At 41.3% G+C, this 26801-nt stretch overlaps 4 protein-coding genes across 4 annotated transcripts; all 4 read right to left on the reverse strand.

Moving 5' to 3' along the window:
• Positions 1 to 364: 364 nt before the first annotated feature.
• Positions 365 to 3475, reverse strand: LOC109203945 (zinc finger BED domain-containing protein 4-like). The gene is made up of 5 exons (XM_019364164.2): positions 2932 to 3475; positions 2671 to 2800; positions 1791 to 2338; positions 1549 to 1693; positions 365 to 1469 (listed from the first exon to the last, which is right to left on the reverse strand). The coding sequence occupies exons 3-5, from the start codon at positions 2122 to 2124 to the stop codon at positions 1205 to 1207; spliced, it is 744 nt and encodes a 247-aa protein (XP_019219709.1). The 5' UTR covers positions 2125 to 2338; positions 2671 to 2800; positions 2932 to 3475; the 3' UTR covers positions 365 to 1204.
• Positions 3476 to 3700: 225 nt separating this feature from the next.
• Positions 3701 to 12698, reverse strand: LOC102076307 (uncharacterized). Its single transcript, XM_019364182.2, has 10 exons — positions 12604 to 12698; positions 11438 to 11735; positions 10981 to 11040; positions 9457 to 9533; positions 9044 to 9118; positions 8231 to 8525; positions 7602 to 7627; positions 7330 to 7500; positions 6173 to 6265; positions 3701 to 5817 (listed from the first exon to the last, which is right to left on the reverse strand). Exons 2-10 carry the CDS (start codon positions 11733 to 11735, stop codon positions 5461 to 5463), a joined length of 1452 nt encoding a protein of 483 aa, XP_019219727.1. The 5' UTR covers positions 12604 to 12698; the 3' UTR covers positions 3701 to 5460.
• A 6333-nt stretch (positions 12699 to 19031) lies between these two features.
• LOC106096818 (apoptosis-associated speck-like protein containing a CARD) lies at positions 19032 to 22264 on the reverse strand. Its single transcript, XM_019364185.2, has 4 exons — positions 21953 to 22264; positions 20787 to 21084; positions 19854 to 19901; positions 19032 to 19425 (listed from the first exon to the last, which is right to left on the reverse strand). Exons 2-4 carry the CDS (start codon positions 21082 to 21084, stop codon positions 19169 to 19171), a joined length of 603 nt encoding a protein of 200 aa, XP_019219730.1. The 5' UTR covers positions 21953 to 22264; the 3' UTR covers positions 19032 to 19168.
• A 141-nt stretch (positions 22265 to 22405) lies between these two features.
• Positions 22406 to 25719, reverse strand: LOC112848060 (apoptosis-associated speck-like protein containing a CARD). Its single transcript, XM_025910991.1, has 4 exons — positions 25211 to 25719; positions 24907 to 25006; positions 24387 to 24434; positions 22406 to 23733 (listed from the first exon to the last, which is right to left on the reverse strand). The coding sequence occupies exons 2-4, from the start codon at positions 24950 to 24952 to the stop codon at positions 23462 to 23464; spliced, it is 366 nt and encodes a 121-aa protein (XP_025766776.1). The 5' UTR covers positions 24953 to 25006; positions 25211 to 25719; the 3' UTR covers positions 22406 to 23461.
• Positions 25720 to 26801: the final 1082 nt, after the last annotated feature.

Below are 26801 nucleotides of genomic sequence, written 5' to 3' on the forward strand. Positions count from 1 at the left end.
ATTGAATTAAATCGGGACTTGATGAGACCTTTCAAGCATCACTAGAAATATTATAAACAGTCGTCTCCATACCACAGTTTGCTATCAGTAAACACCGACGGCATTCATTGATAGCATAGCACATCCATGTTAGCAGTGTATAAATGATAGTTTAGCATATTAGCACAGGTATCAATAAAGGACTACCGTATTAAACACTTTTACTAACCGCAGGCAGATGGACAGGCGCTCTGCAGGTGGGATTGAGCACCTGTAGTTGGTGTCTAGGCGGGCGATGCTTGGACCAACGCGGGACAGCAGGTCCTCAAACTGGGCGAGGGAAAGACGGCGATATCGCTGAAATCGGCCGTCATCCAGGCGCAGCTCCTGGAGCAAGTGGTGAAACTCACCAAACTGCTCACCCGTCTGGAGGACTTGATGGACCCAGGTACGGCGAGGACGTCCTTAACGCTGCTGCTCTGCTCTCCACAGTAAATAGAAACGCTAGCTAGACAGCTGCCGTCTAGCAAAGGTACTGTCTGGCACAACTTCCTCCCACATCCCTCCCACATTTCCGGTTCACGCTTTGACGCGCGATGGATTTTTCTTGGACACGCGTTCGAGGTGCGAATGTGCACGCGTCAAATTAGGGGCGTTTGGGGCGTTTTCGCTCGCGCCTATCGCGTTCGGTGTGAACACACCGTAAGGCTTCCAGCACACAATGGACACCACACTCACTTGACATAAACACATTTATTAAACACAATTTTAAATAATAATCTTTTTTTTAGTGTCCTTCCACTCGGCGTCCCCCCCAAAAAATAAAAATAAATGCAAATATGTATCCTTTAAGGTCCTTTGGCCAAAAGAAAATCACCTGAGCTCAGGGAAAAGTAAAGTGCGCTGTTGGGGCCCTTTGAATTATTCCTACCGCTCTGTTGGAACGGCGTAGTGTCCAATAATAGTATCCAGCAAGCAGAAGCATCCACCCGCAGCAACGACCATCTACCGGCCAGGACGATTCAGCTGAGTCATCAGATGAGGACTTCCACAAGGCAGTTCATCCAGTAGGATCCAGGGTATCAAAAGGCAAACAAACCAGCCCGAATTTCCAGCTCGCAGAGGGCACGAGAGCAGCATGCGCCTCATCGGACGAACGGAAGGAAAAACTCTGTGGCTAGACTAGGGAGTGGCTATGCGCACGGCACAGTGGTGCGTTCAGTGACTACCAAATAATCAGAAATCCCATACTCAAAAAATGACCTGGGTTACACAGACTACCCCAGACTTTCCCTTTTATTGAAGAGGTGAAAACACTGTCTTCATCACATCGTCTGAAATGTGCTTCCAGCTTGGCCAGGATGGGGATGATTTGGCTGCATGTGGGTGACTTGTCACTTGACACACACATGGTTGACGTGTACAGGACTTGCATGCACTTAATAAACTCCTCTGCCTTCATTAAATCGGTGTGCGTGAACCTTTCTAGCCTGTTGAAAAATATTCACAATGTTAAAGGTAACTGACGTAATTTAGCTCTTGCAAGTGATGCTCATGTCATTCACTTACTTGTCCTTCTCCATAGGCTTCCTCAGCCGTAGATCCAGAGCAGCTGCCTGGATTGCATCAAACTGCTCCATAAATCTCTCCACCATTAGGAAGAGAGAATTCCAGCGCGTCTTAACGTCAAGAATTACATTATGCTCTGGCAAATCTAAAGCACAGATAGACACAAACATATTTTAAATTACTATAAAAAAGGTAACATGAATAACAATACTTCTTGATATGTAACTGCATGCGCTACTTACTCAGGATTCGCTGCTTTTCTCTGAGCACAGTTTTGCTCAAGGATGAACGTTTGAGCCACACCACAACTGAATGGATTTTGGCACACCAGCTGGAAACTGCAGGAATGTCATACACCTTTTGTGCGGCCAGGTTGAGGGTATGAGCAAAGCATCCCACTTTTAAAAAGTCCAATTTTTTCAAAGCAACATCCATGTTGCAGGCATTGTCTACAGTGGCAGCAATTATTTTCCCTCCCAAGTGAAATTGCTCCACAAGACTTGATATTTCTTTAGCCACAACTGGACCTGTTTGTGACTCATAAACTGCTTCAGTGCTAAGCACATTCTGCTTCATTTTGCCTTTGTAGATGTAGTGAACAGTCACTGTGAGGAAATGGTCCTGAGCAATACTGGTCCATCCATCACAGGTGATAGCGACCTTGTTAACCTGTGCCAAATTCTGGATGAGGTTGCTTTTCTCCACGCAATATCAAGCAGGTACAAGTGTGTTGGATAGATCATCCCTCGATGGGGGCTGATACCTTGGATTAAGGGCAGTGGACATCTCCCTGAATTAAAAAACCCAAACCAAACCAAAACAAAACAAAAAACAAATTTATAAAAAGAAAGTGTTTTTGACTTGAAATTTAATTCTTTTTTTCAGATAAAATAAATAAAACATATAAACCAGTTCCCAAAATAAACAGAAAATACATTTGAATTTTCATTAATTTTTTTCTTCCAGATAAAAACTAAAAACATATAGCTCACCTTTTATTCAAATATAGTTTACTTATAATATTTAGAGAAGACTTACAAAGCTAAGCAGCTATGAACATATTAACCTTTACAGTATTATACAGTCTATCTTTTTATGTAAGAGTAATACAACATTTTTCACCTGAATGATGGTGACTCCACCGTTGAAAATGGAAGGAGATCTTTGACTATAAATTTTGTCACTGCCCTATGAATTTCGTCCACTTTTTCTTTGGTCATTTTAGCCTTTTTGGCCAGGGTGAAGGGAGTATCTGCCATCAAACAAGAAGACAGCCGCATGTAACTACGACGGTGTTTGCTAGTTCACCTTACATGCATTAATTTAATAACGTGGTTAGCGTACTCAACTTAAATTGCACACGAACAACATTAAGATACTCACCCAGAGAAGAACGGCTGCTGCTGCCATCATCATCATCAGTTATCATTTCTGCTACACTGGCAGGGCTAGGGGCCGGACTCTCCTCTTCGGGTTCTTGGATGTTGCTAACTCCGAGAACAGGCACCACACCCGCAGTAGATGTGCTCGGTGTGATGTCTTGCTGCAAGTTATCAAATGCGGTGCATTTCTCGGCTTTTAAAAAAAACCGCCATGCGACGCCAGGTGTTTCATTAGATTTGAGGTGTTACCTCCTTTGCACATTATTACCTTTAAGCATTTGTTGCAGGCTGCTGAGTTTATATCTTTTGCTGTGAAGTACAGCCACACTCTCGAGCGCTTCACCTTCGCCATTTTAGCTCTGCTCTAAAAAAAACCCCATACGTACCTGGGCCCGCCTACTATCCTTGGAAAGGAAGTGATTGGCTAGATTTCTCAGGGAAAAAAAGCACCGAAATGAAGCACCGAATTGTGCGCTGCTTTTCGGTCTGGTTACTACCGTTTATGTCAGAACCCGTTCCACAATGGCACCGGACACCAGTACCCATCCCTAAGTATGAATTATTTTATTGCAGATGATGAATTTTCCACTGTTCAGCTGTACTTTTATAAAAGGTTGCTGCCCGCAAGAACAAATAAGCCTGAAACACTGCAGGGCACAGGCCTGTGTGATCGTATGATGGAGGCAAGTGGGTTTAATTTATTTATTTTTTTAAACACACCAGAAACAGAAATAACTCTACTGAATATTCAACAAGCCAAAGAGAACAGGAACAGGAAACACAGCTTTAATGTGGTGTGATGATAAAGAAATGGTTCAAACACAAAACCTCAAGAACACCAAACAGACCTGTAACCCATGTTTGGAAGCAAAATCAAAACCTGGTCAAAAAGTACAACCAGCAAATAAAAAGGCTTCGTTAGTTTATTACTGACATTCAAACTGTCTACTGAACTGCTTTTAAAGGAACACTACAGTTAGCAAAAGAAAGGATTAAGTCTGGAAGAAAATCATCTAACATTAAAGGTAACACCGTTTATCATTCACCATTTAACAGGAAGTCATTATCAGTCAGGCAGAAGGGAACAATGACGACTGTATTTGGTATGTAAAATTTTAAAAATGTATGTACAGAAGCAAAAAAGTGAAGAGAGATTCCATTTTCTCCTTTTTGTCTCAATAATTTTTGGTAATTACAAACAAAAAGTAGAAAAGCTCTTTCATGTGTAATGTTAGTGGATACTTCATCATCCACAACACATAACTATGCATGTAAGATAAGATAAAAACATTATTTGTTTCCCTATCATCTAAAATGTCTCAAATGTTACACAGAGTTTAAAAATACTTACAGCAACAAATGTATTCGTAGTAGTAATAGCATTATTATTATTTACAGTACTATGCAAAAGTTTTAGGCAGGTGTGAAAAAATTCTGTAAACAAAGAAAGCTTTCAGAAATATAAATGATTGTTTTTTGGCCCCAAATGTATTCTGCAGCAGGACATTGACCCCAAACACACAGCCAAAGTCACGAAGAACTATCTGCAGCATAAAGAAGAACAAGAAGTCCTGGAAGTGATGGTTCCCCCCCACAGACTCCTGATCTCAACATCATCGAGTGTGTCTGGGATTACATGAAGAGACAGAAGGATGTGAGGAAGCCGACATCCACAGAAGATCTGTGCTTAGTTCTCCAAGATATTTGAACAACCTACCAGCCGAGTCCTTCAAAAACTGTGTGCAAGTGTACTTAGAAGAAGGCAAAGGGTGGTTGATTTAGATTTCTCTTTTGCTCATTCACTGCATTTTGTTGATTGATGAAAATAAATGACTAACACTTCCATTTCTGAAAGCATTCTTTCTTTACAGCATTTGTTCTCACCTGCCTTAAACTTTTGCACAGTACTGTATATAATATAGGAGAACTTTACCTGAGGGTAACTGTCCAAACGTGTTACCTCCACATGAACAACATAGCATATTACCATGTTTGGGCCTGTTCTTGGTGCTCCTCTTTGTTCAACCACTGAAGAACTCCAAGCACCTAGCTTCTTGGAGGCAGAAGCTAAAAAAAGATGCAGTCACTTAAAAAGTTTTTAAAAATTCTGAAAAAGTTCCTTGAGTCTGAAAGCGCCTCTGATCCATCAGTTATTGGAACACTGGGAAAATCTGCAACTTCCAGAAGTGCTACACAAAGTGCCTGAAACTACTAACTCAACAACAACCACAGACCCGACAATCTGAACAGAGGAAATAATGCTGAAAACCTAACAGACCAGAAAACACTGCGAGATTTATCTCACATTACTTCTTACTACTTAGCCTTTTTCCTGTTTTGCACTATAATTTTATCTTTCAAAATAAAAGGCTGAACTTCAAAACAAAACCACAAAACATTCAAAAAACTTGAAAATACTACTGAAATATGTGTGTCCATTGTATGTGTGACCATTTAATGGTCATTTACACCATGAGCTTAGAAAAACAGAGTGAGACGGGTAAAATTAAATAATCATAAAAATACACTTTTACACCTTTTTAATGGACGTAATTTTCTTTCCTTGCATTTCAGCCTCTGCTGAGATCGGCATTGCCTCGCGGATTCTGGCTTCAACGCCTTCATCCATTTTGTAGCCAAGTGCCTCTGCCAGGAGACGAGTCCTCACAAAACACTCCTTCAGCTGCGTTTTTATGTTTACCACCAGGTGAGTGTTGCTTTTATTGAAGGCTGTGACTGCTTTGATTTTAACTCTCCCAGTGTGGACAGGTGCACTCTGAACCTGCACAGCTACCTTGGGAGTTTTGGTGGCTCCATTCAAATTCAGGGATGAATCACTGTTCACTGGCTCCTCCAGTTTAGCCTTTGATGGTTCTGAACAATCAGACTGAAAAAGAGCACAAGGTTACCCAAAAAACTCCAAATTACAGAGCCCCCTAATGGTCATGTGGTACTAATCTTTACCCCTTGTTTGTAAATCTGTTAATCCAATCCTTACATTTAATGTATTAAAATGTTAGCTCCTCCTTTTAAACACACTCTCTGGTTTCTTCCATTCACTAATCCGTTCCTTTGCTTTATTAATCTGTAATCTTGATTTACTAATATGTTCCCTCAGTTCATTTCCATTATTTTTAAGCTATTCTCTTGTATTTTACAAAGCATTTGAATAACAATTGACTTATTAAAAAAGGAAGAAAATCCAAAACATTTGCACTCTGCAGTCTGGAAACAGCAGCTACCTTGGGAGTGTTTGTGGTTTCAGCTGACTTCATAGATAAATCGTTGTTCTGCGTCTTCTTCTTTTTGGGCTTCATTGTGCCGACAGGATCAGTCTGTGGAGACCAAATTAAAACAGAAAATCATTTACAGTGTAATTAAACACAAATTAATTGTGATGCAATGCAGGGGCCATATGGTAAAACCAAATATAATTATTTATTTAATAAATATTATTGATAATTTTTAAATAAATATTATATATTAATATGTAAAAATATTAATAGATACATGAATACATTTTGACCTCTAATTGAGTTTCTCTATTACATCCTGTCAGTTATGGATGTTAACTGTGAGAGTGTAAACTGCCATTTAATAAACTTTTTGTTCAGTGGATTAATCTGTTAGTTTACTAATCTGTTGCCTTTTTTCTTCATTAGTTCCCCCAGTTTATTAATCAGTCTCCTTAATTAATTAATTTGTCAACTCAGTATATTATACACCTTTGATTTATTGAGTTTAATGTCTGGTTCCCTTGATGGATTAATAATGTCCCTCTATTAATTACTTCCCTGGGTTTATTAATTACTTCCCTAACTTTATTAATTTGTTAACTCAGTACTATTCGGTTTCTTTGGTTTATTAATCTGTTTTCTTTGTTTATCAATTAGTTCTCTTGTTGGTTCACTGACCTTGATTTATTAATTAGTTCCCTAAATTCATGAATAAGTTCCCTCGAATAATTCATCTGTTAACATAACTATAGTAATCGGTTCTCCAAGTTTATTGATCTGTTCCTTTAGTTTTTTAGTTATCTTTAATTTATTAATTTACCTCAGTTTATCAATAGGTTCTCTTAAATCATTACTTTGTTAACTCAGTTTATAAATCTATTCCCTTCTTTTACTACTTACGTTTATTATTCAGTTCCTTATGTTTACTAATTACTAATTACTTCCCTCGTTTTATTAATCAGTTCCCACAATTCTGGTTCCTCAGTTTACTAATCAATTCTCTAAAATTATTAAGCTGTTACCTTCATTTATTAATGTGCTCCCTCAGTTTATTTCCTCTTTTATTAAGCTGTTACCTTATATTATACTAAAAAATTGAATGAAAACGGGCTCAAAAACAATTCAAACACATTTACACCCTGCAGTCAGTAAACAGCAGCTACCTCGGGAGTTTTGGTGGCTCTGTTCAAACTCATGGATGATACAGTATTCATGGGCCATGGGCTGAAAACAGCAGCTACCTCGGGAGTTTCTATGGTTTCAGTTGATCTCAGGGATGAATCTTTGTTCTCAGTCTTCTTCTTTTTGGACTTCATTATGCCAACAGGATCAGTCTGTGGAGACCAAATTCACAACAATCATTAATTAAACACAAATTAATTGTGATGCACTGCAGGGGCCATGTGGTTAAAAATGGTGGTTTATTTCTTCTTACCTTACGCTGGGAGTTTATCCGTTTACCTTTAAAAGAAGAAAAATGCTGTTAAGATCTGGCTTCTGTTCGAGAAGCAGAAAACAAACTCTAACTTCAAACTGTGATCTGATTCACTCTGAGATCAGACACTGAGTTTTCAGGTCCTGAAAAGCTGATCACAGTATGTTCAATCAGCTCCTTAGTTTAGTAGCTGGTTTAAAAACCTGCTGCGGATGTTTTCATGTGTGGACTGCAGACATGTCAGTGTAAGTGCAGAGGTGGTTTGTTCATCGTATGCTGAAATAAGAAGCAGTATCCCTGAAACAGCCATCGTCTGGATGGCAGCAGGTGTTGCCTCAGTACCGGTCTGCAGGTTTCTCTGTGTGTGCAGAGATTTCAGATTCAATGAATCCTTTAATGAACTTTTGCCCCTGCTCTCCACAGAGAGGAGGATCCTTCCCCCCTTAAAGGCTCTGCGTTTTTAGGAGTTACAGTAGGGACATGATGGTTTAGATTCTCATTTTAATGCAAAGTGGACTAAATGCTGCACATTAAGCTATAAAAACAGTGTTTTTTGTGATAAAAGCTTGGTCCTACCACAGACTGTCTGTAGAAGTCTGACATTAACACACCTCACAGTGTGACCTCACCCTTCTTCTTCTTTTCCTGTTTGCTCTTCAGTTTGTGCACAAAGGGCTGCAGGTGTTTCTGGACTGCATCGTCCCTCCGAGGTATCCGATCTAGTGCTTCTTTGACTTTCCGGATGGAAGTTTCCACTCCGAAGCGCTCAATAATCTTTTGGGGCAAGTGTTCTTTGAACTTAGTGGTTTTCTTCTTTTGGAGGATTTTCAGAAATGTCAGCATCTCATTGTACTGAGGGTTGTTCAGCTGCCCGAGGATGGCAGTCAGAGCTCTTTTCCAGTTTGTCTCTGAAATCGTTGGCACCTGAGACACAGAGACATACTGGACTCACACAGCTGTGTTATTTTAGATTATACATTGAAACAGTAAGTTTAGAAAATCAATCACAGTGTAACTCCGGCAGTGAAGAGATCAAGAGACAGTGTCTTCTGAGTCTTTTTCATTTCTCTGTTATTGTCATTCAAAACTTCACCGCAACTATAAAAGTGAAGAAAGTCCAAAATCTGGAGGCAGGTATTTGTATGTTGATCTGGAAATAGTTATATCTCTTTCTAATCATGAGCTGACACCTCACATTTATCTGTTGACCCCTTTCAGGGGCCCGACCCTCAGGTTGGACTAGTGTACCTGTATTCAAATCAGAGTGAACAATAAAATACTAAGATTGAGGCTGTTTCATGCAACAATCCTCTAAAACCACAGACCGGATCATCCTGCAGCCTCCCTCAGTTTACCAATCAGGTTCTTTGACTTGTTAATCGGTTCCCTCACTTTAATAACATGTTCCCTCTGTTCCCTTGTATTCTGAGAGCAGCGGGTACCTTGTGAGTCTTGGATGCATCTTTGTTTTCCATCTTCTTCTTCTTCTTGGACTTTTCTGCTGTCCCAGGATCAGTCTGAGGAAACCAGCAGCTCAAAATTAAAACAGGCGATCATTCATTAAGTCAGAGGAATTAATCAGAGTTATGTGGATATAACGCAGGGACTGTGTGTTAAACACTGTATGAAAATATGAATAATCTGTCAACATGGATTCAGCTTCTCTGTGTTAATAAATGTTATCAGTTACTTATATTTGTGTTCAGTTTATGAATCTGTTTTTCCATAATCTGTCTCCTCATCTCATTATTATATTCATCTGTTCCCTCAGTGTCTCTGTGTTTGTCATGTCATCACCTTCCTCCTCTTCCTCTGATTTGAGGAGATATAAAAGCAGCAGAATAAATGACCATACCTGACTGAGGGAGTGGTTCAGTGCTGATGATGATGACTTCTCTCCTACTTTGTCAGGCTGGCAGCTTTTCTGCTCGCCTATAAGAGAAGAAATTGTGTTACTTTGGTTTGAAGGTAAAACCCTCAAATCTGTCGGTTTAATGCAATATAGTTGTTTGGAGCCGGACACATGGATACACCCTCCTGTAGTTCCCCACCCAGAGGAAGAGCTGCATTGGTCCAGTCTTTGTGGATTAAGTCCAATCCAAACTGGCTTTTGGAGCCTGTACTGTCAACTCTGTGGTGGCCAGTGAGCCTCAGCTTGTGTTTGAGGCTGAGATATTACCAGATATAGTCAGGCTCACCTCGATGCACAGCCAAACACCAGCCCAGCATCAGATGTGCAGCCACATGGAGACTCAGCTGAATCCATGAGCAGAGCTGTGTGATCATAACCTGGGCGTGAGTTGGTGCCCTGCTGTGCTCTGGTGTTTACTGAGGATGTGCTGGGAGCTCTGGTCTGGTCTTCAATGATGAGTCAGTATGGGCTGAGTTACCGATCTCAACTACTGACTTAGCTACATGCAGCTGTGGTTCCTGTTGTGGCACCAACAACGTGACGGCCAACAAGCCACAAGCTAACCATCTCCTATTGAGTTTGATTAGCTTGTCTAGCCTTTGGAGTTTTTGAGTCAGCTCACAGACGTCAGCTGGTCAACCAGAGTTGATTTGATTGACGGGTCTTTGCTACACTGCATGGATATCAGGGTCAGAGCCTCTGGATTAGCGTGGTGGTCCCACGTTTTAAAGAGGGGCACCAGAGTGTGGTTCCTGCAGTAATCAGGACTCACACTCCTCTGTCGCCCTGGGAAGGTCTGTGCCAGGTTACTGGAGCAGTTAGATCATCCTCACATTCTGGATGATGCACTTTTCATCCCAGCTATGCAGCATGGGACCAATATTTACCCTCTCACTGAGAGCGTGTGGAGGTTTGCGTCTCTTATGTCTCTTGTGGTGTCTCCCTGTGGGATGTCTTGTAGGAGGAGCTCTGGGAGTACCGAGTGTCAGGTCCGTTGTTACAGGTTACTCAGGGCTATGCAGGAACCGACAGTAATCACACTCGAGTGTAACCAAAACAAGTGCACCAAGACTCTTTGGACGACACGGTCTCGGTCCTGTTCCAAACAAACACCAGATCCAAAGAAATTACCAGGAATGCTGTAAGTTGGAGCAAAGCGCCTTCCTGTAGCCACGCTTTGCATTCTGGGATGCAGCAGGATGCCATAGATGTCAGTTCAGGCAAGTAACTAGCTGTTACATTTATGTAAACTCACCATGTTATCTACCAGTGCAGTGTTTTACTTTTGTGGCTCCTGCCTTCAGACATGTCTGACCAATGAGTGGACTCAACATTCTTTGATGGTTAGAGAAACATTTTGGTTCACTTGGGTTTTTCTGTGATCAGAAAAACCAAACTATAGGTGTGAAAACAACATTAACCTTCAGCAGAACCACTGTGACTCCATACAGATAGATGTTTACTCACCAGCTCCATCCTTTCTGTCTGCTGACCTCAGAACAGTTTCACTCTGTTTCCTCTTCTTCCCTGAAAGTGACATTTTTAAAAGTTGAGCACACGGGTTGTTAAAGTCGTGTGAGGCAGCAGTTTTCTCCACAAAGTAAACATGAAACCCTCCCAGTGCTCCCTGGTTTAATGTGGGAACGTGTGATGTGTATGTGGCACTTTCATAAAAACGAACAAGTTTATGTTAAAATACATTTTTTGACTGTTCAAAAAATGTGGAATTACAATAACATGAATAAACCTGAACAAGTAAAGTCTTAGATTCTCATTTGAACATGTAGAAAGACATCTAAACATCAAACATCTAGAAAAAACCCCCTCTTTATTATCACCTGAACTGACCATTAAAGCTTCTGCTTTCACTCACAGACCATCTGTAGAAGCTTCACATAAACATCAGGTCACAGTATGAACTCACCTCTTCTCTCATCCTCCTGTTTCTTCTTCAGTCTTTCCACAAAGGGGCGCAGTCGGTCCTCCACTGCAGCGTCCCTCCGAGGTATTCGATCCATTATTTCATGGATTTTATGGACAGATGCTTCCACTCCGTAGCGCTCAATGATTACTTCGGGCATCTCTTCTCTGGACTTGGTGGTCTTTACATATTTGGGGATATCCGATAGAAAAAACATCATCTTATTGTACTGTGGCACATCGAGCTCTTCGAGGATCTCGAACATAGCTGTTTTCCACTCTTCCTCTGAAATCGTTGACATCTGGCACACAGACAGAAACGCTCTGTTACACCAGCTCCATAAACCCAACACACTGTGCAGTTTTCACTGCATCTCACATTCATCAGAGAAGTTTTCATTTCTACTTTGAACCTTGTTTTAATATGTATTGAAACGCAGTTTAAAGGCCCCGCCCTCTGAGAGCTGTCATGTAAACACAGAGTGATCTGTGTGTTCTGTTTCCAGCTGTGAGAAAACGACTCAGCAGATCAGAATCACAAACAACAACATTTACACAGACTCTATAGTCACTGTTTCCAAGCACTTTGTAACCTGTCCAATAATGTGAGCCTTTCTATTCTACATGAGGCCGGGTGTTGTGCACCAGGAGGACCCCGTCTGTCAGAGTGCCAGTGGTCAACTGTTCAGTTCTGGTATTGTCTGTCTACATGGTGTCGGGCCGTGAGCACAGACCTACTGTTTCTGATTGTGTGGTCACAGACGTTCACACCACTGACCTGCTGCAGGTCATTTTGTAGCTCCGGCACTGCTCATCCTGTTCCTCTTTGCACTAAGGAGCAGCTACATACTACATACACTGTATACAGATTTTTGCAGAGGTGGCGTGTTCATGGTCTGCTGAAATAAAGCTTCCTTGAAACAAACATCTTCCTGATGGGAGGAGATGCTGCCTGAGGACAGAGCTGCTGGAGAAGCTGTTTCAATCTCCAGAGTCCTGTTGTCCTAATGACACGCACTTACAGGAAACAGAAACCATAACAGGCGATAATCTGCTCTCACATTTCTTTGTTCAAACCACAAGATCAACAATAGTTTATGAATGTAAAATTCTTAACTTTAATACATTTATTTTCTAACTTTCAGGGGAAAGCATTTAAATAATACTCACTCCTGCTGGTTTTCAGCCGCAGCAGTTTCTTTATGAGTTTCAGAGCAGCCAGTAGTTCGAGGAAGGCGGGAAAGCTGCTCAGTATCATATTTCACTATTCAGGGTCTGTTACAGGTGTGATGACAGTGGAGGTGGGACATACCACCTTAACCTTTTTAACTTGTTTGCTTGCCACATACACACTGATAATAACAGATACACACACACACACACACACACAGATTTTTAGCACTGAGTGTTTGTTCAGAGTTACATTTTGATCCTCCTAACAGGCAGTTTCAGAGTCACAGTCCCCATCCACCCCCATCCTCATATAGAATGGTTTTGTCCACTTCCTGTCTTCTCTTAAAGCAACACACATAAGTAAGCAGGGTTATTACAGTTCACACATGTGGTTCAATTCAACTTTATTTATATAGCTCTAAATCACAACAGCAGTTGTCTCCAGGTGCTTCATACTGTAAGGTGAGGTGGACTTTACACTGGGAGATAAGACTTACTACACGGTCCTCCAACACACACCCTACACAGGACTCTTATTAACTACAGGCTGAATACACAGTTCAAAGTCAAAGTCAGCTTTATTGTCAAAAACCACATGTACAGATCATACACAGGAATTTGAAATTGCAGCGCTCCCACAGCCCTCAGTGTTACACTAAACAACCTGCTGCGGATGCCTCCGCGCTTGCCCCTCTTCTGTTTCCACTGTGAGCCAGATCTAGTAGCGGGGGTCGCTGATGGTAGATGCCTCCGAAGCAGTCCGCAGTTCCTGGGTGTGATTCGTAGCTCTTCCATGTGTGAAAGGTTCATGGATTTGTGTCTGTTGATTTTGAGCAGGAGCTTACGATTGTATGAAAAAAGAGCATAACGAAGACAGGAACACGTCTGTCCACGCCGCCATGTTGAATGTTTCAAGGTGTCTCAGCACAAAGATACAGCCTCTCACATAAATGCTCCATCCCCAGACAATAATAATAATAATAACTTTATTTGTAACTAAGTTACTTTTTCAAACAAAGTGCTGAACAGCTATTTGAAGAAAAAAGATAAATAAATAAAAACAATACAGAAAAAACAATACAATTTAAAAACTGATAAACCTCTTTAACTTAGCTTTAAAAACCTCCACAGAGCATGCCTGCCTAATATCTTGAGGGAGATTGTTCCACAAATATGAGGCACATAAAGAAAAAGCACGCTCACCAATAGTCTTTTTTCCATCTTTAGGAACTTTTAGAAGGCCAGTATCCTGAGATCGGAGAGCACGAGATGGAACATAGAGCTGCAAAAGGTCAGACAGATATGAAGGCACCAAACCATTTAAAGCTTTGTAGGTGAGCAACAGGACCTTAAAATCTGCTCAAACCTGACAAGGCAACCAGTGAAGCGATTTCAGTACGGGGGTAATGTGCTCAAATTTCCTACTTTTGGTTAAAAAGCGAGCTGCTGCATTTTGCACCATCTGTAAACCTCTAAAACTTTTCTTTGGTAGCCCAGAAAGAAGAGCATTACAATCAATGCACAAAGACACAAATCCATGGACAAGAACCTCTGCAGTGCCCAGTGATAAAACTTGTCTGATTTTTAGCTATGTTCCTTAGGTGATAAAAGGCAGTCCTTGTTGTCTTTTTTACATGAGAGTCAAAGAAGAGCACCGTGTCAAACCACACACCCAAGTTCTTTACTTGAACCTGCTATTTATGACATAGTCATCAATTCTCAAAGTATAATTTTTTTGGGACAAGTACTTAAATTTTTGTGGTCCAATGGCTGTGATGGAAATGATGGGGCGAGCCTTGACTTCTATGCTCATTGAATGCAACACGGATAAGATCTTGGAGCAGCTCACAGCTGTTGTGAGTACTCAGACTATGCTCTTTGAAACGCAAATTTGATAACATCTTGGAGAGGCTCACAGATTGAGAGTCCAGTGACGGACATTTAGATCAACTGTAAAATTTGACATGCAGTTGTTCGCACTAAAGGAAAACCACCATTATTTCATGCGGCTATATCGGTGTCTCAAGGCTGAAGCTGAACAACATGAGATTCTCTCCCTGATAACAGAACTGTGTTCAGACTCTTTGTCCTCGATTCCGTCTTTGATTGATTATCTCCAAGCCGAGGTCAGACGGCGGGTCCAACTCAGCGCCGTAGAATGTCAGCAGATGCGGATGGCTGTGTCTACATCGGCTCACTCTCCAACCTTACCCACCCCTGTTGCTTGCCATGTGTTTCTATGGTGTTAAGATGTGGAGACTTGTGTGCTTTCTGTGCCAAGGAGCTTTTTTTGTTTTCTGTTCTCATACTGACCTCCCACCAGGAGCCCAGTATGAAAAGAGGTCTCTTTTTTTTCATACTCCACTTGCCCATTGTATTGTACATTTCATTGTTTTCTAAACTACTACCGATCACCAACCTGTCTTCCCCTGTGATGTCTTGTGCTATGTATGTATGGTCGGTGGGGGTCCAATTTCACTGTAGGTTGTAAAACTGCACATGACAAATAAAGCTAGCTATCTATCTATTAAGAAGCAGCAAATTATCAGATAGCCAGCCTCTAACTGCAGATAGACAAGCTTCTAATTTAGACAAGTCAGCACAGTTTCCAGTGGTTAAAGGAACATAAAGCTGCAGGTCAGCGTAACAATGAAAGGTTACATCAAAAGTGTCAGGATCTGGAGGTTTGACTGGAAAGTTCCATCAGGTACCTGAGTTCATGGTCTCCACCCCTGGCCGGAGCCATCAGCCCTCCTGCAGTCCTGCACACCTGAGGCTGATTCTGGGTAATCAAGTTGAGGATTTAAGCTCCACTGAGACTCTCCTTCACTGCCAGTTCGTCAACGACCTCATGTTGGTATTGGCTCTAAGGTTTTTTCATGCTCTTGCTACTTGTTTTGTCGTTTACTCTGAGTTCCTGTGCTATAGTTTTCCAGGACCTTCTTTGCCACTGCCTTCAACCCCAGCTCTCCTTGGATTATCCCAGTATCCGTAAGCATTATCAGTCATAACCACCTCTGCTTAATACCCTGCACCTGCCGCCTTCTTATCCCCGTTCTCTTTTCTTCCCAGATACACCCGCTCCATCCCCGTCGCAACCTGCTAATTCCCCGTTCACCCCACTGACCCACGGCCACACCATTAGCAACACTTTGCCACGAATTCCCCTGTTGACCTAATAAACAAACGCTGTAAAACGTACGAGTCGTCTCTGTTATGGTTATCTGCGTTTGAGTCCAGTTTAGCTATCAGCCTCTGGCCATTGTGACAAAAAGAACGTAGAAGAAGACCAAGAGGCAGCAGATGCAGAGAAAACGGCAATGGGCCGAGAACAGAGCCCTGAGGGACCTCATGCCTCACTGCACAGGTCTCAGAGAGATCATTTTTCAAAATACCAGTCTGAGATCTCCCAGACAGGTAGGATCTCAGCCATGATATTAAATTTCCCGTAACTCTGTTAAAATGTTCTAGCCTATCCAATAAAATAAAGTGATCCACAGTGTCAAATGCAGCACTTAGATCTAGCAGTAATAAAACTGAAGTGTGATCACTGTCTGCATTTACCAATAGATCATTTACCACTTTGATTAAAGCTGTTTCTATGGAGTGGCTTGATCAAATTAAAATGTTATTTGTGAAGACATTCATGAAGTCATTACTACTTATTGTTAAAGGAATGGTTGGCTCAACAGAACTCTGAATTTTTGTCACTGAAGATATTAACAGTGTAGGAGTTATATCCATAACTTAATTACAGCACTTTCAGAAAAACATCTGCTGTAATGAAACATATTCCCCACTGCTGTGTAATCCATTATTGTAAATGTCATTAAGAAATGATCAGACAAAAAGATGATTTTCAGAAATCAATATATCAGAACCAGATCCAGTGTGATTAAAGCAGTGACTGGGTTCTTTTACATTTTGAGAGAAGCAAATTGAGCCTAATAATAGATTAAATGTAGTGTTGAGGCTGTCAAGGCTTTTGAAAATCTGCCAGCAATGTTCCAACATCTGTGTGGTGTTTGGTGATGTGGAGGGCTGTGCTATCTGGATGATGCAGTTGTGTATATAGTGACACTTGGGACCATCATGGACTTTACATTTGTTCCCTATTTGAATCAGTGTCTGCAGCCAGACTGAGCGTTTATTTGATAAAATGTCAGTTTGCTTGTACAACAGTGATGTACTTTGGGTTCGGGTCAGGTCCAGTCAGCATAAGTGAAGGTGATGGTCATAGAATAGTTCCCCATGCCAAGAACCAATGAGCTGATGTGATTTTTAGGTCAGATGTTACCATAGTTTCTGTCTGAAGCGTTCCTCCACTGCCACTCCCCTTACTGATCTGATGAAGGAACATGTGACATATGTGTGGTCTTCTCTGTGCTTTCCAGAGTATCAAGGGCCTTCTGTGTAACAAAGATCACGTCAGACCCTGGCTTTTCTTTGGACCTCATTTTGTTGTGTATGTGACTTCAGGGGTACCAGTTGCTACTTTTACTGACCACAATTCAGTAACCTACTTGATTTATCTGAAATGTCCCCATCAAGCATTAATGAGGTGTTCTTTGATGTTGCAGTCATACTGTTTGGATATATGTCACATCAAGGGGCCCAAAAACACAGTAGCAGATGTGCCCCTGTAGAGCGAGGACCTTCATCTTTCTTTCCGGAAGCAGAGTACAAACAGGATCCTGCCGCTGAGGTTGAGGTGGTGTGTAAGCTTGTTATATTGGAGTCAATTTACCTCATCTACACTGTCTACTTCATCCTTAAATGTAGTGGATCCTGTTGGGATCCTAATTTTATAGGATGTGATGTGATGACCCCACCTTTTGGTTTCTGCACCTGTCAGGGTATCTTTGTCCTGTGTGTTGCTGGTGACTCTTAGGTGTGGTTAGGTCAGTGGTTCCCAAACTTTTTTCCTGGACCCTCCTTTGTCTTACAAGTAAAATGTTCACGCCCCCACCCCCACCGCACAAACACATCCTCCAACAACACACACCTATATTTTGTTTTCAAACTCCATTGCGGTTTATTTCACACCTCAAACATTTAGTAAACAATTAAGCAAATACAACTAAACTGCAATAAATTACAGGCAGCGATAATGCGATGCACTACTAACTCTTTTACACTGCGTCCACACTTAAACGGGTATTTTTGAAAACGCAGCTGTTTCGTCCACACGTAAACGGCGTTTCAAATCACTGAAAACATTTTTTTTTAAACGACGTTTTTTGCGTTTACGTGTGGACGAGGATTACAGAGTTCATCACGCAACGTCAAAGGTATGTGCCTCTTTTCACGTCACGCTGTGCGCCACGTTATTGTTTACATGGGATGAATTGCAGAATGGCAGATAGAGACAAAATACTGTTAATCTGACTGTCTGCAGGTTTTACACACTTACATATACACACACAGTTACTGTCCCTCCATTTAGAAAGGCAGAGAGGCAGTGTGAAAATCATTTTACTTGTAGTTGTTTTTTCCTGTGTAATAATATTCAACATTGCTGTCAATACATTTTTCAAAAATTGTCTCTCTGTGCAAAATGGGTTTAAAAACATAAACAGCTGTGGGATACTGTTTGTCCGTGATTTGAACCGGGGGAACAAATCGTGGCAGGATCAGCCTGATATTATTTGTATCCCGCTGTAACTTTACTGTATAAAGAGCTAACATGTCCAAAATGTCAGGAGTAGTTAGTTATTACAAGAAGTGTTTGTGAACTAAAAATCAAGAATGTGGGATCCTGTTTGTCCGTGATTTGGAGAGCCCAGCGCTGCTCCCGATGCAAGGGAAACTAATTCTGCAGGGGAGACCTACCTCGGCACTTGTGCAGGTGAAGCCAAAGGGAAGATATGCTTCACCATATTTTCCTGTCTTTGGCTTAGAATGAAGTTGGTTTGGAAACATATTCAGCTATGCTTCATCTCCTGCTTTGCGTTTGTGTGGGAGCCCCGTCAAAAACCTGTCCACAGTGTCCAAGCGCTCTTTTTTTTTTTCTTCACAACTCGCCCCCCTTGAAATGGCTCTGTGCCCCCCTAGGGGGCAGGCCCCACACTTTGGGAACCTCTGGGTTAGGTCATTGGAGATTAGGAACAGCTGTAAAACACACTGTACCCGCTTCAAGAGACCTTTTGTTTCACTCACCACACACACAGACACACCAACACCACTGACGTACTGCCTGACATTTCTCATAATTTTTACTTTGGTAAAAGTAAAAAAAGTCTTATTTGGTTCTGTTAATTTCAAATAAAATGTTTGTGTTTAAGGTGCATTACCTCATTACACACCATGAGCCAGTCATTACAGATGACTGGCTCATGAAAAACTGTCTGGTAACTTCCTGGTTGAGTAGAAGTTTGTGTTTATTGGAAGAAACTTGTTTTCTGTGACCAAAGAAAGGTAAGCGCTGACATGCTGTTGTGTGATTTACCACACAAATTTTAATGAATTTAATCCCAACATAAGGTGGCAAAGATGTACATTAGATGCACAAATATAAAAATGTTTCATCTTATGTTCAAACTGTTAAAAACACAAAGTTCTTTCAGCTGAGGTCTTTAATGAGCATCTTCTCATGTTTCTTGAGGATTTGGTAGAAAGCTTCTTTGGAGGCATCGCCAGCTTTCAGAGGGCTGCTGAAGAGCTCCCTCACCTTCGCCTGAGAGGTCGGCAGAGCACTGATTTTATCATAAGCTTCTTGTTGGATGATTTCTTCTTGTAGGAGGTCGTCCAGAATCGGTTCGATGTTGCTCACTCTCTGGATCAGCTCGACTCGGTGTTCATCCACAAAGTGTTTTTGCCCTGAGTGAAAAATGACAGCGACTGATTGGAGTCTTGCTGCATTGCTTTTATATCAAAATGCAAGAATACATTTTTATTTCAAAACACAAATCACTGAAGTTTGTTAAAGAAAAATCCAGAAATATTGATGTCATTGTTTGGGTTCTCTGGTAATGAGACCAGAGGATTATTATATGAGTGGCCTGCCTGTGTTTTACTGATTTTATCCTTTGTTCCTTTTTCCATTGTCATTACTGTCTGTGATTGATCAGTGATTCATTTGTGCTGAATTATTCGCCTCCCAGGAGTTTTAATTAAAGTTCTTTATTTTTCACCTGATCACTGTCTCATTGGTGTCTGCAGTTTGAACTTCATGAACGTGACAAACGCTGTGATGCTTTTCTTTGTTTCTAATCAAACACATTTACTGAGGACAGCTGTGTACCTACCATCAGTCAGAGCTCTGACACCAGTTGCTCCTGTTGATGGTCCTGGTGCTGTAAAAACAAAAAACAAATGAGCAACAACAAAAACACAGGTAAACAGACTCAAGTTCTCTCCTTTGTTTGTTCCACCCACTCCTGCTCTACCTGAAGGAACTCCAGCAAATGTGAGGTTTTACATCCTGGTCTTACATGCTGCCTGCAGAATCTAATTTAAAGGTTTGTCAGCTGAATAAATGTTGTACCAGACATTTCTTAGCATATCTGATTTCAGAGCATGTCAAAGTATATTTAGTGTCATTTTCATTATAATCAAAGTTCAATATTTTTGAAAGGAAAACATTTCCCTACATTTGCTGTTGTTTATGACTGAGTTCACCAGTGCTTTATTATCCCTATGTGTGTGTAGTCTGCATGTGCTCACTCCTTCTCAGCTTCATCTTCCTTAAATTCTAAAATCTGCTCCTGGTTTGTGGAATTATACTTTCTTGTTGCTTCCTCAGGGTGGAACTGATGACTCTATATTTGTAGCCTGCCTGTCAGTCTCACTGTTAGCTGCAGGTCAGTCTTCAGCAACATGATGAGAGCTGTGAATTTGGACACACTTTCAGACACAGTACCAGTTTTCTCCACAAGGTAAACATGAAACCCTCCCAGTGGTCCCTGGTTTAATCTGGGAACATGTGATGTGTATGTGGCACTTTCATAAAACATTTTTTGACTGTTCAAGAAATGTGGAATTACAATAAAATGAATAAACATGAATAATTAAAACCTTAGATTCTCATTTTAACATGAAGAAAGAAAAAAAGACCTAAACATCAAACATCTGTAAAAACCTCTTTATTATCACCTGAACTGACCATTAAAGCTTCTGCTGTCACTCACAGACCATCTGTAGAAACTTCACATAAACATCAGGTCACAGTATGAACTCACCTCTTCTCTCATCCTCCTGTTTCTTCTTCAGTCTTTCCACAAAGGGGCGCAGTCGGTCCTGCACTGCAGCGTCCCTCCGAGGTATTCGATCCATTATTTCATGGATTTTATGGACAGATGCTTCCACTCCGTAGCGCTCAATGATTACTTCGGGCATCTCTTCTCTGGACTTGGTGGTCTTTACATATTTGGGGATATCCGATAGAAAAAACATCATCTTATTGTACTGTGGCACATCGAGCTCTTCGAGGATCTCGAACATAGCTGTTTTCCACTCTTCCTCTGAAATCGTTGACATCTGGCACACAGACAGAAACGCTCTGTTACACCAGCTCCATAAACCCAACACACTGTGCAGTTTTCACTGCATCTCACATTCATCAGAGAAGTTTTCATTTCTACTTTGAACCTTGTTTTAATATGTATTGAAACGCAGTTTAAAGGCCCCGCCCTCTGAGAGCTGTCATGTAAACACAGAGTGATCTGTGTGTTCTGTTTCCAGCTGTGAGAAAACGACTCAGCAGATCAGAATCACAAACAACAACATTTACACAGACTCTATAGTCACTGTTTCCAAGCACTTTGTAACCTGTCCAATAATGTGAGCCTTTCTATTCTACATGAGGCCGGGTGTTGTGCACCAGGAGGACCCCGTCTGTCAGAGTGCCAGTGGTCAACTGTTCAGTTCTGGTATTGTCTGTCTACATGGTGTCGGGCCGTGAGCACAGACCTACTGTTTCTGATTGTGTGGTCACAGACGTTCACACCACTGACCTGCTGCAGGTCATTTTGTAGCTCCGGCACTGCTCATCCTGTTCCTCTTTGCACTAAGGAGCAGCTACATACTACATACACTGTATACAGATTTTTGCAGAGGTCATTAGTTCATGGTCTGCTGAAATAAAGCTTCCCTGAAACAAACATCTTCCTGATGGGAGGAGATGCTGCCTGAGGACAGAGCTGCTGGAGAAGCTGTTTCAATCTCCAGAGTCCTGTTGTCCTAATGACACACACTTACAGGAAACAGAAACCATAACAGGCGATAATCTGCTCTCACATTTCTTTGTTCAAACCACAAGATCAACAATAGTTTATGAATGTAAAATTCTTAACTTTAATACATTTATTTTCTAACTTTCAGGGAAAAGCATTTAAATGATACTCACTCCTGCTGGTTTTCAGCCGCAGCAGTTTCTTTATGAGTTTCAGAGCAGCCAGTAGTTCGAGGAAGGCGGGAAAGCTGCTCAGTATCATATTTCACTATTCAGGGTCTGTGTGGTGTCAGCGCGCAGGTCGAACATAACAACTTACCTTTCATCTCATTTGCTTGCCACACACACACACACACACACACACACACACACACACACACACACACACACAGAGAGAGAGAGATTTTTAGCACTGACTGTTTGTTCAGAGTTAAATCTTTATCCTCCTAACAGGCAGTTTCAGAATCAAAGGTCCCGTCCACCCCCACTCTCATAAATAATGGTTTGGTCCAGCACGGCCCTCCAACTGTACAGCACACTTCCTGTCTTCTCTTAAAGTAACACACATAAATGAGCAGAGCTAAAGCTGAGTTATTACGGTTTACACATGTGAGGATTTGGTTCAACTTTATTTATATAACTCCAAATCACAACAGGTGTCTCCAGGTGCTTCATACTGTAAGGTGAGGTGGACACTGGGAGATAAGACTTACATCACAGTCCTCCAACACACACCATACACAGGAATCGTATTAACTACAGGTTGAATACACAGTTCAAAGTCAGCTTTATTGTCAAAGACCATCTGTACAGTCATACACAGGAATTTGAAGTTGCAATGCTCCCACAGCACTCAGTGTACAATGAACAACTTAAAGATGAAAATAAAATAAAAGTCTTATGTTCAATACAATACAATCTTACATAAACAGCAGAGTCCAACAGTGTTTGTGGGCAAGAGTTCATGTGCATGTGGAGGTGGGGCAGTCAGTGAAAGGCTGATGGTGGAGGTTCAGAGTTTGTATGTTTGGGGGGTTCAGAGATGCAGGTCTGGAGTTTGTGTGTGTGAGAGCAGGGAGTGAATTCAGTCTCCTGACTGATGGATGAAGTTGTCTCTCAGTCTGCGGCCCCGAGGCTCTTCAGTCTCCTTCCTGATGGCAGCAAACTGAAGAAGCTGCTGGACGGATGAGTGGAGTCACCTGTAATGCAGAGAGCTGAGGCGGGTGGAGTAGATGTCCTGGAGGGAGGGAGGAGAAGTACCCACGATCCTCTCTGCTGCTCTCAATACTCATTGTAACTTTTTCTGGCAGGACCCAGTGCAGGAGCCAGACCACACAGTGATGCAGCTGGTGAGGATGCTCTCAACGGTGCCTCTGTAGAAGGCGCAAAAATGTGAAAAAAAATCAGCCGCTAGCCTGCTCCTGATGCCTCCACGCTTACCCCTCTTCTGTTTCCTCTTGCACCACCTGAGACGTTTCCACTGTGGGCGAGATGTGGGAGCGGGGGTCGCTGGTAGATGCCTCCGAAGCACTCCGCAGTTCCTCAGTTAGCGGACCCTTCTGTGTGGTGCTCTGATGTTGGCTGCACCCTGTGTGAGGAAGCTATTCTGGGGACAGGTGCAGTGTTGATGCAGTCTGACAGCCACGGGTTTGATAGACCTGTAAGTTACAAACATCAGCTCAGTTACTCTGTGATCATAAAGGAGACCCTGGCCTCAATGAGCATCTTCTCATGTTTCTTGAGGATTTGGTAGAAGGCTTCTTTGGAGGCATCGCCAGCTTTCAGAGGGCCGCTGTAGAGCTTCCTCATCTTCTCCTGAGAGGTCTGCAGAGCTCTGATTTTATCGTAAGCTTCTTGTTGGATGATTTTTCCTTTTAGGTCATCCAGAATGGGTTCGATGTTGCTCACTCTGTGGATCAGCTCGGCTTCATGTGCATCCACAAAGTGGTTTTGCCCTGAGGGAAAAATGACAGAATTGGAGTCTTGCTGCATTGCTTCTATTTCAAAATGCAAGAACAAAGTTTATTTCAAAACATAAATCACAGAAATTTGTTAAATCAAACTAAAATCCAGAAAGTGACCAATCACATCGTTTTCTTGAGCTCCGCCCTTCAAACAGTCAAACTGCTGCAGGATTCATGTTTAAGATCTGAATGAATCTCCTGCAGAGCTCACCAAACTCCTCTCTGAGCGTGTCATGCTGTTTAGTCCTGTGTGTGCAGGTTCTTCAATTTATGTGAGAGAAATGTAATTGTGCGAGTTGCCGTGAACGCCTGAAAAATATTTTCCAGAGATTATTTCATGTGTGATTTATGACATTAATGTGACACCATAAGCTTCCCTGCTTGCTTCTAAATTTATTGTTTAGCTCCTCGTGTGACTTTCTGTATTATTGCTTCTATCCTTTGTTTTCTCTGTTTGATTGTCTGTTATTGGTCAGTGATTCATCTGTCCTGTATTATTCCTCTCTCAGGTGTCTGTGTTCAGTCTCACTCAGGTCATCGTCTCATTGGTGTCTGCAGTTTGAACTTCATGAACGTGACAAACGCTGTGATGCTTTTCTTTGTTTCTAATCAAACACATTTACTGAGGACAGCTGTGTACCTACCATCAGTCAGAGCTCTGACACCAGTTGCTCCAGCTGATGGTCCTGGTGCTGTAAAAAATATATGAAAATTCCAATCGTGTAACAAATGTACTGAAAAGTGGTAAAATGTCTGATATAACACAGGTTCTCTGGTTTTCTTTAAATTTGCCCTCAGTTTGCTTTCACCACAGTAGAAGACGACTCCACTGAGTTCTGTTCTACCTGAAGAACACCAACATATATGAGGTTATGAGTGACCTTCCTCTAAAAACTTCTCGGCTGTAATTTTCTATAACGTGACCGATTTTGGATGGTTGAAGGAAAGAAATTGAAATATGGATGTTTGATATCATTGTTTGATGAGCTGCCTTCAGAATTTAATGTCAACGTCTGCGAGCTGAATTTCTTAGCTTATTGCATTCAAGTGTACGGTCAAAAGTATGGTTTTGAAAGTTAAACATTTATGATCACATGATGCAACTTTGCTTATGGCAAGTGATCAGGGCCTTAATCCAGGATGCAGGTTTAGCTATGAGTTTACCTGAGATGGTCCAGGTTTTCTGATCCAGACGGAGGGCTAACATCATTCATTCATAACTTCATGAAGCTTCTTTTTCAGTTATAGTAGAAAGAAAAATGCTCTATAAAATAGAGATTATTAACAAAATAAATAGCCATAAACTGTAGCAGAAATAGTTACTTAATGAAAAACTGAGCTAAGCGTAGAGCTACGTAGAGGCTGTTGCTGTAACTAATAGCAGATGTCTGTTGGTAAACTATGTCTCATCTGCTTCTCCAGATTTTTCTCTTTAAAACTCAGAGCTGTTGATATCAAAGCTAATCACCTCAGAGCTTATGGTGAACGTGACCCTGGTGGCTGATCCCATCAACACCAGGTCATCCTGTCTGGGTTTGTCCTTTGTCCATGCTTCAGTTTACTTCCCTCCTTTGTTTTGGGGTTTTTCCTACTTTTGGTAATCCATGATTGACTTCACCTGTGCCTGAGTACCATCATGTCATCTCCCTCTGGTTTATTCTTATTCTATTTAGTAGTTGGATATTTTGCTCTGTGCAGCATTTTTTTAAGTTTTGGTTACATTTGCTCCTCATAACCCACCTGTCAGTCTAAGCGACATCATACAGCTGTAAAAACATTTTTTTAATGTTTACCACATCCACACTTCTGAAAAACTACTGTTATAACAAACAAACAAACATATAAAGTCTTATAAAAATTAATTGTTTATCCTCGTTTTGGTTGTCTTGGTTTTGATCAATTTGCTGCTTGACTGTTTTTGACTGTGTAACTTTGCAGGAAGAATTTAGGCAATTTATTTTTTCTGACCAAGCTCACTTTTCTTGTTTCTTTACCTGCAAATAAACAAATCTGACCAATCAGACCCGTGCATTTGTGATACAGCTTCAACTCCTGGATTAAATCAGGAAACTCTCCCTGCTGCTGCCTTTTCCTGAGAATCAGATGAGCCCAGGATCTGTGGCTTCCTTTTATTTTTCAGATGTGACATGTTTGCATCTGAAAAATTTCTAATTTTGTGTCATTTTTTCAAACACGGTTGGTGTGTAATGCAACTTTACATGCAGAGTCTTACCTTCCACATGACCAGACTTTGGATGGTCATCTGGAATTAAAAGAAAATCAAAATATAGAATCCTGATTTTTAGGTTTAGTATATTTGGTTTCAGAGCATTCAGGTAAGCACATACTGCACATCAGAACTGCTCTGATCCTCTTCATTTTGTGCTTATGTCACATAAAATGTAATTTAACTTAGTTTTATTCGGTACTGCATTTTACAACATAAAATTACATTTCATATAGTCAGGTGATATTGTCTAAGAACCACTGACCTGTTTGAATTTCACACCTCCAAACAGATTTATCATCACCTGAGTAAGTGTGTCAAGTATGAGTTCGCTGTCTGGATTCCTGATGAACATGTCATTGAAGTTTTGGCTGCCACATCTGAGGGTTAACTCCTGGTCACACACACACGCACTCTCTCACACACACACACACACACACACTCACACACACACACACACACACACACACAGGAGTGTGTGGTCAAGTAAATGTTAGTGGCATCCTTTTTTCTGTCTCATGCTTACAGCCATCGAGTTACCTTTTTTCTTTAAAAAAACATTTAATGTCTAATGCAACATTTCAGACAGCCTGAAAAATATCACCAGCTGTTTACATAAAATCTATCCTGCTTATTCTTTTTAGATTTGTATTAATCAAACAGTGACTCAGCAAATGATGTGATGCTGAAATTCTCTTATTATTTTATATTATGAAATATCTTTCAATACTGGAAAGTAAGCAAAGGATGAGTAAAGTGACTGTACAGAAAAGCTGTCACTAGCCTTTGTTACATTATCCAGTTTAACTTTACTTTGACAAAGTACAACTAA

The sequence above is a fragment of the Oreochromis niloticus genome, linkage group LG10 (genome assembly GCF_001858045.2).
Source record: "Oreochromis niloticus isolate F11D_XX linkage group LG10, O_niloticus_UMD_NMBU, whole genome shotgun sequence".
Lineage (NCBI taxonomy): Eukaryota > Metazoa > Chordata > Actinopteri > Cichliformes > Cichlidae > Oreochromis > Oreochromis niloticus.

Bases quoted from the DNA above. Each gene is read 5' to 3' on its own strand.
- LOC106096818 (XM_019364185.2), bottom strand. From the start codon at position 21,084: ATGTCAACGATTTCAGAGGAAGAGTGGAAAACAGCTATGTTCGAGATC. The intron at 19,902-20,786 runs GTGAGTTCATAC...TTGTTTTTACAG, and splicing joins ACAGGAGGATGAGAGAAGAG to CACCAGGACCATCAACAGGA. The intron at 19,426-19,853 runs GTAGGTACACAG...TTTTTCACTCAG, and splicing joins TGTCAGAGCTCTGACTGATG to GGCAAAAACACTTTGTGGAT.
- LOC109203945 (XM_019364164.2), bottom strand. From the start codon at position 2,124: ATGAAGCAGAATGTGCTTAGCACTGAAGCAGTTTATGAGTCACAAACA. The intron at 1,694-1,790 runs GTAAGTAGCGCA...TCTGTGCTTTAG, and splicing joins AGAAAAGCAGCGAATCCTGA to ATTTGCCAGAGCATAATGTA. The intron at 1,470-1,548 runs GTAAGTGAATGA...ATTTTTCAACAG, and splicing joins AAGCCTATGGAGAAGGACAA to GCTAGAAAGGTTCACGCACA.
- LOC102076307 (XM_019364182.2), bottom strand. From the start codon at position 11,735: ATGTCAACGATTTCAGAGGAAGAGTGGAAAACAGCTATGTTCGAGATC. The intron at 11,041-11,437 runs GTGAGTTCATAC...TGTCACTTTCAG, and splicing joins ACAGGAGGATGAGAGAAGAG to GGAAGAAGAGGAAACAGAGT. The intron at 7,501-7,601 runs GTAAGAAGAAAT...TGGTCTCCACAG, and splicing joins GGATAAACTCCCAGCGTAAG to ACTGATCCTGTTGGCATAAT.
- LOC112848060 (XM_025910991.1), bottom strand. From the start codon at position 24,952: ATGATGTTAGCCCTCCGTCTGGATCAGAAAACCTGGACCATCTCAG. The intron at 24,435-24,906 runs GTAAACTCATAG...TATTTTTTACAG, and splicing joins GAAAACCTGGACCATCTCAG to CACCAGGACCATCAGCTGGA. The intron at 23,734-24,386 runs GTAGGTACACAG...TTTTTCCCTCAG, and splicing joins TGTCAGAGCTCTGACTGATG to GGCAAAACCACTTTGTGGAT.